Source organism: Macaca thibetana, chromosome 17 (assembly GCF_024542745.1).
Source record: "Macaca thibetana thibetana isolate TM-01 chromosome 17, ASM2454274v1, whole genome shotgun sequence".
NCBI lineage: Eukaryota > Metazoa > Chordata > Mammalia > Primates > Cercopithecidae > Macaca > Macaca thibetana.
Genome location: NC_065594.1, coordinates 92,363,732 through 92,380,811, shown reverse-complemented (window position 1 = coordinate 92,380,811; position 17,080 = coordinate 92,363,732). Strand labels below are relative to the sequence as shown.

General features: G+C 57.5%; 1 protein-coding gene across 4 annotated transcripts in view; it reads right to left on the bottom strand.

Annotated features, from left to right (window-relative positions):
• The window catches only part of MCF2L (MCF.2 cell line derived transforming sequence like), a 205,328-nt gene that overhangs the window by 72,706 nt on the left and 115,542 nt on the right, over positions 1-17,080 (bottom strand). For all 4 annotated transcript variants that reach the window (XM_050766970.1, XM_050766971.1, XM_050766975.1 and 1 more), the window contains one exon: positions 6,330-6,413. In XM_050766970.1, coding sequence (XP_050622927.1) covers positions 6,330-6,413 — 84 coding nt within the window. The remainder of the gene's footprint in view (positions 1-6,329; positions 6,414-17,080) is intronic.

Genomic DNA, 17,080 nt, shown 5'->3' with positions numbered 1-17,080 from the left:
ATATGCACATGCATACACACTACACATACATCTACACACATCTACACATACACACATCTACACATGCACACACACTACACATACATACTACACATACATCTACACACTACACATCTACACATACACAGCTACACATGCACACATAAACATGCTACACACACAGCTACACATGCATATGCACACACACTACACATACATCTATACATACACACATCTACACATACACATCTACACATACATCTACACATACACATCTGCACATACATCTACACATACACAGCTACATATGCTCATAAACACACCTACACATACACAGCTACACATGCACACACACTACACATACACACATCTACACATACACAGCTACACATGCACACACACACCCACTACACATACACACATCTACACACACACATCTACACATATACACTGTTACGGACTGGACATTTGTCTTCCCCTGAATTCATGTGTTGAAATGCTAATGCCAGGTGGACAGTGCTGGGAGGTGGGGCCTGTGGGAGGTGAGGAGGCTGTGGGAGTGGGGCTCCCGTGAATGGGATTCTGTGGGCTTGCTCTGCTCGCCTGGCCACATGAGGACAGTGAGAAGGCGGCAGTCTGTCAATCAGGAAGTGAGCCTTCACCAGGCAGCACATCTGCCGGTGCCTTCATCCGGGACTTCCTGCCCTGAACCAAGAGAAATAAACTCCTGTGGCTTAAACCACCCAGTCTAGGGGACTTTGTCACAGCAAGCAGCCTGAGCTGAGACACACAGGTAGACACACACGCACACACATCCTGGGCAGGAGGCCTGTGTGATGGCCAAGCCGGGTGACCAAGGGTGTGACGACTCACACGTGTGTCCTGCTTCGTTTTCTCCACGGACATGATGCACCTTAGGGACTCCCCCTTGTGTGATGCATCGGCCCAAACATGGCTTTAGAAACTCGCCCACATGAGCTGCTTAGGAATGAAAGCATTCATGTGGTTAATTTACTGTGACATCTGTATGCTAAGTTAACTGTCGGGTAGAAAAGTCTTAAAATAAGAACTAAAAACTCCTGTCAGTGTGAAGATGACATCCAGAAGGCATCCATTTCTGAGGCCGGACACCACTTAGCCACACGGAGCTCCTACCTGGACAGGACGCCTTTGTCAACACCACTCGTTTACGGCAGTGACTCACTGTCAACACCACCCCTTTATGACTCACATTTTCACACAGGTCGGTTGTTGGTCTGTCTGGGCGGCCATAACAAACCACCACAGACCGGGAGGCCCAAACAACAGAAATTTATCTCACAGCTCTGGCCAGGTAAGTCCAAGATCAAGGCGCCCAGAGACCTGGTGTCTGGTGACAGCGGCTTCCGCATTCACAGGGGTCTCCTTGAGGCAGGGCCTCGCTGCGGAAGGAGATCTGGTTTCTTCAGCCCCTTACAAAGGCACTGATCACACCTGGGCGCTCCACCTTCATGATCTAATCTCCCCCCAAAGGCCTTGCCTCCCCAAACACCACCTCCGGGGTTAGGGTTTCGACATCTGAATTCGGAGGGACACAAACATTTATCCCACAGCAACTGGTTTGAGGTCGTGCAACCGTCGGATTCCTTGAAGCAGGTTCAGAAAGGACCACATGCGGCTCCGCCCAAACCTAACGGGATTCCTGTCTCCATCTCACGACTTTGATTCTCCGTAGAACACCCAGGGCCACCCCAGTGACCCTCTGTCCATTTCTGTTTCTCTCCAGCAAGGGCAACCCCCCCCCCAGGCAGGGAACATCTGTCTGTCTGTGGCTGAAGCCTGGGTGTCAAAAAGCTGTCGGCCTCAGGGAGTGCAGGATCGGATCGGTCCCCACAGGTTGGAGCAGCCGTCGGGTCGTGGTGAGCACAGACTGAGCTTGGGACTTGGTGGCTGGAGCCTCAGACCATGTGCCGGGAAGACTCCGGGGTCCTTCCCCACTTCGAATTCCTCTCTCGGGACTGCCCAGGCAGGTGCCACGCTGGAGCCCTGCAGCTCATCTGAGAACTGCGGTTCAGCTGCACACTTAATCCTTAGGATGAGATGTAAGCTGGGACCAAACCGAAGTGGGGTGGGAGAAGGGGCAAGGCAGGGGGGGCTTGTGCAGCGAGCGCTTGGGGAAGGTGAGGAAAGGAGAAGAGACGAAAGTCTTCAGTGATCTTCCCGGGAAGACAGCACAGGCCAGGGGGAGGGTCTCCTGTCTGCCCCGTCTCCACACACCTGGGGCTGCCTGGACGTGGGATGGAACAATCCTGTCAAGTCCAGGTCCCCAGACAGCTGATGGCTGCCTCTGACCATGCCACGTTCCTGTAAAAGCAAAACGAGATTCCCAAGAGCTGCTGGGCAGTGGAAGGGGGCCGCCGTCCGCGGCAGGGCGTGAGACACGCAGTGCAGGCAGACTCTGCGTTCCGGGCACGGCCTCCATTTCGGCTTTGTGGTTTTCACCGGTGGCAAGTCTGTTCTCAGCGTTTTTCACTTCAGATCATAAGTTCCTCAGTGGTAAATTCTCCAGCCCTGTTTTTAGCTCTTGCTGACGGTCGGCAAGTTGAAACATCTTTTCTAAGATGACACAAGGACTGAGTTCTGAGCCCACGACCTCCTCAGGGCCTGCTCCGACCACTACACCAGGGGACATGCCATTGCCTCTGGGTCCGGGGCACCCATGCGCCCCCCGCAACCCTCATCCTTCAGCAAGAAAGAGTCAAACGGCTGACTCGCGGGAGGCGGCTTTGCCCGGAAGGACAAGAATAATCAAGAATTTACACGCAGGATATTTCCTGATTTTACACCCAATTCCTTGTTCCTCAAACCTCAGAAAACTAGAGGGGACAGTAGGGTGGCAGGTCTCGCAGCTTCAGGGTTAAGCGAAGTGCTTTTGGGGCAGACATCACTGCGAGTAGAGGGTGTGGACGACGAGGGACGCAGGCTGAACCGGGAGCTGCTGTCTGTGGGTGACAGACAGAGAGTCCAGGTATAATTTCCGCAGCTCGTCCTGACTTTGGGCAGCAACGTACGGGGATGTGGAGCCCCCGAGGTGTAGGCATCCCTCACTTGGCCGCCTTTCAAAACCTGCCTCACTTGGGTTCAGGACCTGGACAGAGCTGTAGGGCTCTGTGTGGCACCTGTGCATCCACAGATAATGGAGGCGGAAGAGAGGGGACCACACAGGTCACAGGGGCAGTCCTGGCTCCAGGGCACACAGCGCAGGGCTGGCGCGGACGTCTGCAGGGAGGGGAAATCAGCTGGGCAAGTGGAAAGAAATGCAGAGTCTCCTCTTGAAAAGGAAAATTAGGAGCCGTTCCTTCCTGACATCTTTAGTTTTTTGCTCTGGCACTTCATGGAAGCCATTCTAGGCATCCAGAGACCAGCGAATTCAGCCAAAGTCCACAGAACAGGCTGGGGCATCAACCTGTGGGCTCCAGCCACAATGAAGGGTCTCACCCCGCTGGGCCCCAGCACCACGGTGGTCCGTGTGCAGGAGTGGCTGGTGGGGGAGTCTGTGTTTCCTTCGGGTGGAGTGAGACAGGGAGAGCGAGTCCTGTGGGTGATGCTGGGGCAGGAGGGGAGCCCCGCTTGGGGGCAGCTGTCAAGACAGCAAACCTCTGAGTCAGATTTACCGAGTCCAAGGCGGCCCCTGAAAGGCATGTCCACTCCCTGTCCCACGAGCCTGTGAACATGACTTCATTTGGAAAAGTCCTTGCAGCAGAGGTAACAAAGTTTTCAAGATGAAACCATAATGGATTATACGGTGGGCCCTGAATCTCATGACGGGTGTCCTGGGAGAAAGGTAGAGGGGCTTTGAGGCAGAAAAGGAGACGTCGACGTGCAGGTGAGGTGGCTGCATGAAGACACCAAGGGACACCAAGGAACACCTGTGCCCCCGAAGGAGCCTCCGGAAGGGGCACGCCCCAGGGAACCTGAAAGACGAATCCCGGATGTTTCAGTTCCCCAGTGCATGGCCTTTGTCATGAGGACACAGAAGGGGGCTTGGCATGGCAGGAACCCGGAGTGCAGGCGCAGCCTCAGGACGCAGCTGTGCTGGATACGGTGAGGAGGGGACGGGGTGATTGGAGACCTACAGACCCGAGGCTGCCACAGACTTCATCCAAATTCGCGCACGTCTGCAGAAGCTCCAGCTGACACTGATCCGTCTCAGACACGAGGCTACCACAGACTTCATCCAAATCCACACATCTGCAGGAGAAGCTCCAGCCGACACCGATCCGTCTCAGATACAGTACTGCTGCTACGACCTGGATCCCGAGAACAGCATGGCGTGCTCGGGGTCCCACCCCAGACGGGCCCATGGCTGAGCCCTCAGTATGTGGCTCTGAAGCTGGGTGCACCTCTAGGAGCCGGGAGGCAGCTGTGAGCAAGCCCAGCCCTCAGGAGGGACCCACACCACACACAGGAGGATGTGAGGTCACATAACGAGGGGGGGCGGAGCAAAGAGCAGGTGAGGAGGGACAGGGCGTGGCCAAGGGCGTGCCTCTGAGCAAGGACCTGAGGGGACAGGCCAGCCACAAGCCCGCGGAAAAAATTCACTGCATGGAGAGCGCCGCCCGTGCAAAGGCCCCGAGGTTGGTGGGAGGCAGGGCGATGGGGAGGCAGCCTGCCTCCAGGGCGTGGGCAGGAGACGAGGTGGGGGCAGTGGTGCCACAGGGGACTCTGGCGTATATTCCAGGAGAGAGAGGAGCCCACGGAGGCTTTGGTGTGGTTCCCAAGATCACTGACGCTCAGGCACTTATCAGCTTGTGGGTCTCTGCTCAGGGTCTCTGGGCCCACGTGGAGGGGTTGCCAGGCTGTGATCCTCTCCGAGCCCAGGCTCTTCAGCTCCCCCAGGGGCTTGGCAGAGCTCTGCTCCCAGCTGCAGTGTTGAGGCCCCAGGGTCCTGGCGGCTGCCCGTGGGGTGGCTCTTCTCCTGCTCAGGCGGCCTCTGCTTCCTTCAGGGCCACACAGAGAACCCCCTTGTGTCAAATCCTCCCTGCACCTGGAATCTCTCATGCCAGGAAGAGCCCCATCTCTTTTAAGGGCTTAGCCGACTGGGTCAGGCCCACCAAGGAAGATCTTAAAGTTGCTGATTTGGGGCCTTAAATTCATCTGCAAAATCCCCTCACAGAGCTCCTGGGCCGGCGTCTAAGGAACAACTGAGAAAACGTGGGTGGCTGGGGCCGTCCCGGGACTCTGCCCTCCCAGGCACCACTGGGGTGGGGGCACTGCCTGGTAACTGGAGGAAGGTCAAGGCTGGAGGCCCAGGTCAGGGCCCTCCTGGTGGCAAAGCTGTGAGCCTCTTGGGAGTCGTGAAAGGGGCGGGGAGAGGCTGGGGATGCAGGAGGAACCGGCAGAAACCACGGCGCCTCTCCTGAGTCATCGCCACACCTGGTCCCCGACGCAGGGGGATTGGAGCCCTTGTCCCTTGGGAGTTTTCAGTTCTCCAGAGACCCCCTGCTTTCTATCCTTCCTCCTCCTGGGCCTCTCCGCCATGGAAAGCAGGACCGAGTCCCTGGACAGCTCTCCTCCTCTGGCCATCATGTTGCTGTCTCTTTGATTTTGGTCTCATAAAACTCGCCAGCTACACCTCGGCCCCTGGCAGTCAGCCTCCCTCAGACCCTAAGGCCCGGCCTGGGGTGTGGGCTGGCTCTGGAGGTGACGGTGCGGGATGGAGGCCCTACCATGCCAGCCATGGATTGGGGGCTGGGCTGCTAATGAGAATGCAGAGGGGCAGAGGCTGAGCTCCTGAGAGCATTGCGCCCTCGGCATCAGGGCACCCTTATGTCCCAGGGAGGGCACACGTTTGCATGTATTTTTTCTGATGGGTCCTGTTGGGCAGATTTGTTCACATAAGAACGGTGTCTGCACAGCTCGGGGTCACTGCAGGTGCCCTTGCTGCACCCACACGGGGGGCTGGGAGCCTCACTATGTCCCCAAGTCTGCAGGCACCACCTCCACAGGTATGCCAGACGCAGGGCTGGAGGCCACAGTGGACAGAGGTGTGGCCTTGGAGGTGCCCAGATGCAGCAGGAACTGCGGGTCACTGAGGCCCATGGGCTCGGCCAACCACACCCCACTCCATCTGTCCCTGGAGGCCGCCGTCAGGGGTGCCCAGGCCACGTCCCCCTGACCCTCCTCCGCCCACCTCCTCCCAGTGGCCGTGTGCCAACTGGCATGGAGCTGCCCACTTCACAGAGATGGGGAGAGCCGCCAGGTCACAGGTCAGATCCAAGGCAGTGAATGACCAGGCCGTGGCGACTGCTCAGCCCACACCCGGCCCCGGACCCCTCCCTCTCCACCCCGTCCCGGCTTCTGGAACTCACCGGACAGGTAAGCAAAGCGCTTCTTCAGCTGGTCCTGGATGTCGGCAGCACAGAGCGGGACGATGTCCTGGTGCATGATTTCATCTGCATGGAAAGAGCAAACAGCACGCGTCAGCCCCAGGACGCTGCCTCACCCTGCGAGCGCCCACCCGATCCCAGGCGGAGCGGCACATCCACAGGCACCTACGGGAGCGGGTCACGTGGCTGGAAAAAGGCTTTTCAGTTTCCAGTACGTGGAGGCCTTTGTTTCTCAGCGCACGAAAGCTGTGTGTTGAATGATTCACCATCGATTTTGAAAGTGTGGTATAAGAGGTTCAGAGAGAGGGACTGACAGACAGAGAGAGGGAGGGACAAAGAGAGAGACCTGGGCAGAGGGGAGGCAGGGGAGCAGCAGGAAAGCGCTTGGTCCTGGTCCTGGTATAAATACACTTTGGTCTGAGTCCCACCCACGTCGGGGAAGATGTTCAGGTGACCCCTGCTGGCCTGTTGCAGGTGCAGTAACTTATGGCCCAGGAGGAAAACCTGAGCACGGAATGGGCCACTGCCTCTGCACACACGGGCCTCTGCACACACGGGCCTCTGCACACACGGGACCCTGGGGGTCTGTGCCACATCCCTGGCCTTGCCATTAGCTGGACACAAATGAGGCAGGATGGCAAGAGCAGGGTCAACTCCCGCACCCATCCCCCCACCCAGCAGGTTCCAGATGGGTCTGGACGCACTGAAGCACCTGCGGCCACCAGGCCAGCACCAGCCGGGAGCATGGGGCCAGCACCAGCCAGGAGCACTATGCCAGCAACAGCCAGCAGCACAGGGCCAGCACTGACTGTGAGCATGGGGAGCACAGGGTCAGCACCAGCCGTGAACACAGGGGGAGCACAGGGCCAGCACCAGCTGGAGGCACAGGGTCAGCATCAGCCGGGAGCATGGAGCCAGCACCAGCTGGGAGCACGAGCCCAGTAAGACCCTCCAGGGAAAGCTGTGTGGACTGACAGGCTGGTGTTCTGTGCCACAGAGCGGCTGCTGGGCTACTATGCCTCGGGGACACTGACCACTGACCACAGACCAGACACGATTTCTGGCCAGCACACTCATCATATACCCACATTTGCAATCTTGAACATCCACACAATTTCTCTCTGAAAGACACAGGACTCACGCTGAGGACCTGAGAATGGCTTAAACGTTCAATTCTTCCACACCTGAGGACCCAGGCCACTAACAGCCTGAAGATATGGGACAGAAGTGTTTGTACCTGGAAATTCCCAGCGGAGGCCACAAGACAATATCTACCTGGCATCAGACTTAAATCCTGCTCTTCCAGTCTTGCAGACAAACAAGTGTAAACACGGGACGCAGTGGAACACACAGGGGCCCCTCCTGGGCCGTGTTGGCTGCGGCCCTGCTGGCTACGGGACTGCTTTGCCTCGGAGCCGGAGACAACCCTGGTGCTGGTGAGGAAGTGGCGGGACCACGGTGTCACGGGGCCTGCCAGAGCCAAGCAGATGTCAAGGCCCTTCTGCGGAGCCTTGCAGGGAGAGTTCAGGGCACAGACCCGTTCCCAGTATGCAACCATGTGTCAGCAATGGCTTCTTTTGTGGGAGAAAGAAACAGTCAAGCAGTAAAGCATGAAATACTGTTTTATGCTCCTGGCAGGGTGACTTCCACTGGCGCACACCTCTCTGGAATGTGCGTCTGGTGCAGCCGACGGCAGCCTAGACTGCGCAGTTGGACGTTCAAATTTTACAGTAAGTTTTTCTCTCTCGCCAGGAGCGACCGTAGCCTCAGAGAGGAAGTCAGGAGGCACCGTCCTCAAATCCAACACCTGCTAACCCCAGGAGAAGCGCATCGCTGACACGGAAAGGGTCACAGGGCAAGGGCCTCCCTGGAGTTTTAGAAATTCTGGGGGCTACAAAAAAAGATTGTGGATACTGTGAGCTGGCAGGTTCATCACGGGGGGGATGGCTTGGACAGGGGGGTGCCAATGTCGGTGATGGCTGCGGGATGCTGGCGGCCCATGCTCACTGGGGCCACAAACGGGGAGGCACTGGCCCATGTCTGTGGCTCCCTCGCCGCACCTCAACTTTCAGAGGCGCCGACCGCGAGAGTCAGGCGTCGACCGCGAGAGTCAGGCATCGATGTGGACACTTCCACCATGACTCCCAAACTGTTCTGGCAGCTCTGAGAGGCGGCGTGTTTGGCCTGGCCTGTTCCCTACGAGCTCAGGCGTTCCTGACCTGGCTCTGGACCTTACCAGCGCCTGCTCTGGGGCCCTGCTGACAGCAAATGTCTTTCCTGTGTGTTAGAGAGAGACAGACAGACACCGCCCGCCATCTCTCCACGTTCTGAGAGAGTGGTGTGTGTGGGTGTGAAGCTGCCTCTGGGACAGGCTGTCCACTGTAGGCTCCTCATCCACCCCTCCAGGGGCTGCCACACACTCAGGTCCTTGGAAGGGTGAGGTCCGGGCCTGGGGCCCTTGCTCAGCCGCTCCTCTTGTGGCCAGTCTGACCCCACTCAATTTCCTATCAAGATGCCACCTCAGAGAGGCCTTTCTCCACCTCCCCACCAGGCAGGGGCCCTCATGGCAGCCTGCACCCTCCATGGGTGCCTGCAAACCCCCACTCAAGGCTGCAGGGACCATGCCTGGGGTTCCCCACCCTCACCACAGCGCCTGGCCCAGCAGCTGCCCCTGCTAACATAGCAGAGGAAGGGAGGGGGTGCCTTCCCAGAGCATCCTGTGGAATCTAACGCCAAGGCCCCAACCCTTCACAGGCGGGTTCCTACTTTCTGGCGTCACAGGCCCGTGGGGGGCAAAGCAACACCTGTGCACCATCCACACTGCAGTGTCCACCGTCCACAGCACCTGTTCACCGTCCACACCACCTGTCCACCTTCCGCATCGCAGTGTCCACTGTCCACATTGTCTGTCCACCGTCCACATTGCCTATCCACCTTCCACACCACCTGTCCACCTTCCGCATTGCAGTGTCCAGTGTCCACATCGCCTATCCACCGTCCACACTGCCTGTCCACTGTCTGCATCGCAGTGTCCACCATCCACACTGCCTGTCCACCATCCGCACTGCAGTGTCCACCGTCCACACCGCCTGTCCACCGTCCACACCACCTGTCCACCATCCGCACTGCAGTGTCCACCTGCTGGCAGCCCCCAGTGCCTCTGGACTCTTTGGGCCAGAACTAACTCTAAACATTGTCCTTAGACCTCATTCTGGGTTTGAAAAGCAGGGTTCCCCATGTGTGTAATCAGAAACTGCACACAGCTAAGCTTGTACAAATAAACTCTAACACATCACGACACCTGAAGTGGTCACCGGCCATTCTGTGAACCTGAAAAGGCCTGTGACGCTCTCCGGCCCACAGCGGAGTGTTAACCTCCCATTCTTCATGGAGCCTTCTGCAGGCGGGCCCTGCGATTTTCAGGGCACTGGGCGTTCTTCCATTTACGTGTGTAAGTTTTCATTTTTCCTGGTTTTTTGAACCCACTCAAGAATGATGGGAAAAACTGCCCTTTATGATCATAATTTCTATAAAAGTTTCAATCTACTTAATTTTGCAGCCACAAGACTAAGAAGTGCATGGAACAATGGTGGCCACTTGGTTCAGGAGACAGGTCCCCGGAGGAGACGCAGGCAGGCGAGCGTGGCCTCCATGGGGCTCCGTGCTGTCGGATGTCTGGGAGGTGGTGGGCCCCTAACCCGTCTTCGCCACCCAAGGCCCAGCTCCCTCCCCAGCCCCACCCCAACCAAGTCCCCAGTGATGACCCCATGATGACCCCACGGCGGGTCTGAGAGGGTAGAGTTAGGGCCTCACGTCTGAGGCTGGGCAGAGGCTGCCCCGTCCATTCCCCTGCCATGTGGGCAGAGGCAGCAGGTGGGACCAACGAGGGGGTGGCCAGGCTTGCCCCTGCCCGTTCCCAGCACCGACCACAGTAGCCCCACCTGGGAGGGCCGATCTCTTCTGGCCACTACGGGGCTGACGTGGTGAGATTTCCCAAGGGTGGGAAGGGCAGAGGTGCCCTTGGTTCACCTGATACACAGGTGAACCCCCCCACCGAGTTTTCCTCATAGAAACAGGGTCCCGGCAAAGACAGTCCAGGGAGGGGAGCCACGTGTCTATCTTTAGATCTCTTTGTTCCAACAAAACGAGACGACTGAAGCAAACTTCCTTCCTCTTGCAAGCTGACTCAAAAACTTGCTTTATTTGATGGCAATTTCATCCTGAAAACTGGGAGTGGGGGGTGGGGGGTGGGGGTGGGAGGGCAGCCAAGACGTCTGAGCAGCATCCCGGGCACCCTTTCCAGCCCAGGTGACCTCGCAAGCAGCAGAGAGAACACAGGAGACGGGGATGGGAGCCAGGTGGGGCCCCGGAAATCCTCTCATGGTGGGGGTGGGGGTGGGGTACACCGTCACAGGTGGAGCTGGGTGGGGCCCCGGAAATCCTCTCACGGTGGGGGTGGGGGTGGGGTACACCGTCACAGGTGGAGCTGGGTGGGGCCCTGGAACCCTCTCACGGTGGGGGTGGGGGTGGGGTACACCGTCACAGGTGGAGCTGGGTGGGGCCCTGGAACCCTCTCACGGTCGGCGTGGGGGTGGGGTACACCGTCACAGGTGGAGCTGGGTGGGGCCCTGGAACCCTCTCACGGTGGGCGTGGGGGTGGGGTACACCGTCACAGGTGGAGCTGGGTGGGGCCCTGGAACCCTCTCACGGTGAGGTGTGGGGGGTGGACTGTCACATGTGGAGGCAGCAAGGCAGCTCCTGGCAGCAGGAAGAGGCCCAGGTGAGGGAGGAAAGCCCATCCCTGGTGCTCACTGGTGACCGTGGGCAGAGGAGAGGACAAGGCTGTCCCCATAGCAGCCTGGGGCCGTGGGGCCCAGTCCATCTTTTGCCAATTGTCTCCTGTTATTTATTCTGGCAACAAGCCCATTCCCAAAGGCTTCTGCATCCTGTCCATCAGACGGGACAGTCGTGCCTTTTCAAAGTCCAAGGCTGAGCGTCAGATGGGATTACGTCACCAGATCATCCGGCCACAGGCCTTCCCCAAGCCCATCCATGAGGATCTCCAAAGCCAGGAAGGGCAGGGCTGCAAAGCAGGGCAGTAAGAAAGGCAGGCCGCAAAATCCAAACAAAATCTAAATTCAGTGAGGAGAATGCCTGAACCACAGGCTTCAGACAAGGACACCCCAGGAGGCCAGCATCCCCGTCCCCTCCAGACAAGCTCCTGACACCGTGTGGGTCAGGGAGGAGAACCAGGACACCCCGGGGCCAGCGCCCCATCCCTGCCATTGGGGCAAAAGGGGCGTCCACGTGGGGTGCAGGAGTCAGCGCACAGCCACCCTGCGGAACCCTCCGGACGCCCTTTGGAGTGAGACGGTTTATGCCTCGGGTAGGGAGGACACGCACGCCCCGCACTTGGTCAATCTCCTCTGGGGGTCATCTCCAGAGCCGTGCTCTCCATGCTGCCTTGCCCGCAAGCCCTGGGGGTCGTCTCCAGAGCCGACCTCTCCACGCTGCCTCGCCCGCAAGCCCTGGGTTCTCTGATGCAGGCGGACGCGAGAATCCCCTGGAGCGTGTCCTCAGCACACGTGGGTGTGTTGTTTGGGACCAAGCTCCTGCCTAGACCCCAAGAGACCAGACTGAAAATCAAAATGAAGTCCCCACGCTCACCAAGGGGAACCGAGTTATCGGACCTTGGAGAAAACAGGAGACAGAGGAGAGGCCAATCTTCCAACCAGGCCAGGCTCTGTCTTCCTCGACATGGTCACGGAGGTCCCTCTTTTTGTTGTTCTTGTTCTCAACTTGTTTAATATATAAAAGGGCAATCAAAACGGTGGTCAGAATTTCCATTTTTGATACATTCTTAGAATGCGGTCCATCCAGAAAGCACCACTTCAAACAGATGAAGAACTACCCAACCTTTTCTGTCTCGAAGAGAGTTTGCTTAGATTTTAAAAAGACCTAATTCCATGAGCTACGGCAGTGAATTTAATCATTTTAAATTAAATGTAAAAACGTGGAGGTTCTGAGCTGCCCGCAGAGGTGGGACTCCTACGAGGGTGACTGCCGAAGTCCAGGGGCTGAGACACGGCCACTCACAGCATTACTGTTCCCCTGTAGCAAAGGGTTAAGACTTTACCATAACTTAATTATACATTCATTACGGTGCTTTAAAACAGTCAAGCCTAAATAAATTCTTCACACTGTCAAAAAGATATACATACTTGGCTAGGCACAGTGGCTCACACCTGTAATCCCAACACTTTGGGAGGCCAAGGTGGGCAAATCACCAAGGTCAGGAGTTTGAGACCAGTCTGGTCACCATCGTGAAACCCCCTCCCTTTTTATTTTGTAAAGATACAAAAATTAGCTGGGCATGGTGGCAGGTGCCTGTAGTCCCAGGTACTCAGGGGGCTGAGGCTGGAGAATCAGTTGAACCTGGTAGGCAGATGTTGCTGTGAGCTGAGATTGTACCACTGCACTCCAGCCTGGGCAACAGAGTGAGACTCCGTCTCAAAAAAAAAAAAAAAAAAGAAAAAAGAAAAAAAGAAAAGAAAAGAAAAAAAGATACACATACTAAAAACCCATTTAAGCACAAACTTAATCACGTGACAGCTCTTGGCCTGGGCCACACGTGTATGCAGAGATCTTCTGCTTCTTCAAGCTCAATGTAAGTCCGGCAATCACCTAACGTGAAACTAATCCTTACGACATGGAGCCGCCTAACGTGGCCCGTCGGTCAATTCTCCCGCTGACCCCCCAAGCTTACAAAGGACAGTGGCTGAGGCCACCGAACCGCGTTTGCTGGGTTTCTGCTTTCTTCAGCCCTGTCCGCACAGCCGCTGTGTTTCACTGGAGCTCTTATTCTAGTTCATGGAATGAAGTGCTGCCCACTCTAGAACTGCCAGCACAGCCCAGTGAGATCTTTAAATCACACGGATTGCAATTTGATCTTCTGGCAGGTATTTCCTATCTCTCTGCCCCACGGTGGCCACGGCCCACTCAAGTGATTTCAGAACCACGATGCAGAGGTCTCGAGGTGAGGCTCCCAGGTGACGCTGACGCGGGGGTTGTTCTCAAGGTCACACTGTCTGAGCCAGAGGCACCAGGAGGGTTTGTCATCAAGGAGGGCACTTGCCTGCTCACCAGCATTTTTATGAACATTTCCTGGTATCAGAAAAATGGCCTGAGTGCAGTTTCAGCCAGGTGGGCCTCGGCATCCACCCCACACCTGGCGGGCTCTGCACGGGGCCTGGATCTGTGTGCATTCGTGCCCTGGCTGCATTCGTGCCCTGGCTGCATTTGTGCCCTGGCTGCACTCGTGCCCTGGCTGGGGGTAGTCACACAATCCATGCAATGGCTTCTGAGCTAGAACAACTTAAAAAATCATGGGGCAGAGGGAGCAGAGACCAAAGTGACTGAGAGCCACTGTCTGAGTGACACAGGAGGCCGGGTTTCAGGACGAGGAACACAGATCCTTCCAGAGTTCAGAGACCCTGGCCCTGCCACCCTCTCCCCTGAAGGTCGGGCTGGCTGCCAGCTCTGCCACCTCCAGTCACAGCCCCACCTGCTGCACAGTACCCACGGCTCCACAGCCTCCCCACACCCCGCCTCCTGGGCCACACGCTCAGGCCGTTCTCAGGCGACTGCTGAGTGGGCAGGGCTGGGGGCACCACAGGGAGCATTTCCACAGGGCCCAGACCCGAGGGTCTTGAACACCTTAGGGTCTCCCGCCATCCCCCACTGAGACGCATACATCTCTCCCTTTCTCTCCTGGAGGCCGTCCAGGGTGCACCTGCTCTCCCAGCCACTGTCTTCCAGCGCCCGTCCTGTTCAGAGGCAGCTGAGCCCTCACACAGACCCCTGACCACAGAAGGGGTCGCACCAGCAGCTGCACCCGGAATGACTGGGGTTCCAGGGAGCAAGGGCATGCCGGGGACCCCCTCAGGATTCAGAGGAGGACCACCCTGTGCTCCTGGGGGAGGATCAGGCCAGAAAGACAGGTTCCGACTCACTGCTGGCACCAGTGCACGGAGTGAGTCCTCGCAAGGACCTAGGGAGCAGGAAGCCCCATCCTCGTTTGAAAGATGGGGAATTCAAGGTCAGGCTCAGCTGTGAGCAGCCCAGGCCTGCAGGGCGGGCAGTGCGAGGACCGAGCCCATGCCATGTGCTCCAGCGCCTGGGACCTTCACTGCCACGGGCTCAACAGCGAGGCTATGGAGAGGCTCTCACAGAGGCCTGGGAGGGTGCCAACATGCGTCTGTTTCTAGGCTGATGGGTGGGTGAGACTCCAGTGGCTGGGACAGGGCAGGCCTGTGGGCAAGAAGGCAGGGACATGGCAGGGCACGGCCTCCCATTGCACAGGAGCTGCCCAGAGTCATGGGACATGTTGGAGCCATCAGGGAGCTTCGAGCCCAGTGATTTTCCCTAAGCAGCCCCATTCACTCAGATCTGTTCACTGTGCAGGGTGTTGTGAACGGAGCCACTGGCTGGCTCCTCACTTGCTGAGCTGCTGGCTTCTGGCTATTTTTTCCAGCTATATTGAGAAAAATAATTGTGTATATTTAAGGTACACACGTGCTCTTTTGATGTAGTTCACACTGTGAAACCATAGCCACCACCAAACTCACTGGTGACTGTCACCTCCCACAGCTGCCATTTCCTTTTGCAGTTAGAACACTCAACACCCACTCCCAGCAAACCTCAGGTACAAATACAGTGTTAACCACAGTCACCACAAACAGACCATGGCCACCTTGAAGAGATCACAGCCACCTTGAACAGATCATGGCCACCATAAACCAACCACAGCCACTGTGAACAGCCCACAGCCACCACGGACTAACCATGGCCACCATGAAGCAACCATGGCCATCACAAACAGGCCACAGCTACCACAAACTGATCATGGACACCACAAACCAACCACACCCACCACGAACCAATCACAGCCACCATGAACAGCCCATGGCCACCACAAACAGACCACCACGGCCACCATGAAAGATCACAGCCATCATAAACCAACCACAGCCACCACGAACCAACCACACCCACCATGAACCAACCACAGCCACCATGAACAGCCCATGGCCACCACAAACAGACCACAGCCACCTTGAACAGATCACAGCCACCACGAACTGACCACGGCTGCCACAAACCAACCACAGCCACCATGAACAGCCCACAGCCACCATGGACTAACCACAGCCACCACGAACCAACCACGGCCACCACAGACCATGGCCACCATGAACCAACCACAGCCACTATGAACAGCCCATGGCCACCACAAACAGACCACCATGACCACCATGAACAGATCACAACCATCATAAACCAACCACAGCCACCATGAACAGCCCACGGCCACCATGAACCAACCACAGGCACCACAAACAGACCACAGCCACCTTGAACAGATCACAGCCACCACGAACTGACCACGGCCGCCACAAACCAACCACAGCCACCATGAACAGCCCACGGCCACCATGAACCAACCACAGCCACCACAAACAGACCATGGCCACCATAAACAGACCACAGTCAGTCACCATGAACAGCCCATGGCCCACCATGAACAGACCCCCAGAGTTCATTCATTCGGCACAACAGGAACTCTGTGTCCTCTGGCCAGCATCTCCCCAGGCTTCCCCACCCCAGCCCCCAGTGGCCACCGTGCTTGTTGGCATCTCTGACACCCCACATGCGTGGGGCCGTGGCTTTGCCTCTCTATGCCTGCAGTGATTTTACTCAGCAGGCCGTGGCTTTGCCTGTGGCTGATTTTGCTCAGCACTGTCCTCCAGGCTCATCCATGTTGTCTCAAATAATAGGATTTCCTTTTTTACGAAAACGGAACAGCGCTTCGTTGTGTGTGCGTCACATTGTCTCCAGGCGCCCATCCACTAACGGGCACTGCGGTCGATTCCACGTCTGGGCTGGTGAGCTCCAGAGGGCGGGCAGCTCTTCAGTGCGCCTGCTCCATTCCCAATACCCACCCACAGTGGGGACGCCTGGCTCCAGCGACAGTGCTCTTTTTAATTTCTTGAGGAACCTCCATACCCCACACAGTTTTCTGTAATACCTGCACCAATTTACACGCCCACCAACAGCATGCACGGGCCGCTGTGCCTCCACAAACCCGTCTTCATAAGATCCAGAGAGAAACGGGCACCAACGTGAAGCCCACACAGCATCTCAACACACGCGTGGTCCGTCCGTGCCTGGTGTCATCACCACACACGTGGGCCAGCAGCTGCCACAGGACAGACACTCACTGGCCCCGCGGGAGCACAGACCTCACCCCGAGCACACCCCCCCTGAGCTGTGACTCTGGGCAGCTGCTTTCTCTCTCTGGGCCTCCTCCTTCTCTGTAAGGCTGGGACAAGGCTTCCTTATAGGACCATGGCTGCAATTCAGCCGGTGATGCTGGCAGATGGCTTTGGTGATGGCTGCCCCCACCTGGTAAACAGACCCACGGGGATCCTCCTGCCCCCAGTTACGTGAGGGAGGCTACAGGCACCCAGAGGAAACCCCAGCACTGCACCATGGGGGCCGTCCAGGGCCCCAGCACTGCATGGAGCGGCGGCTGCAGACTGAGGTCCACAGAGGAGGTGGTCGTGGCTGCGGCACAGGGTGCTGTGCAGGTGGGAGGTGGGCTCAACCACAGGCCGAGGTGAAGAGGACCACCAACTGTGGCTGCCCGCTGACGGGCGGAGGGACGCTTCTCT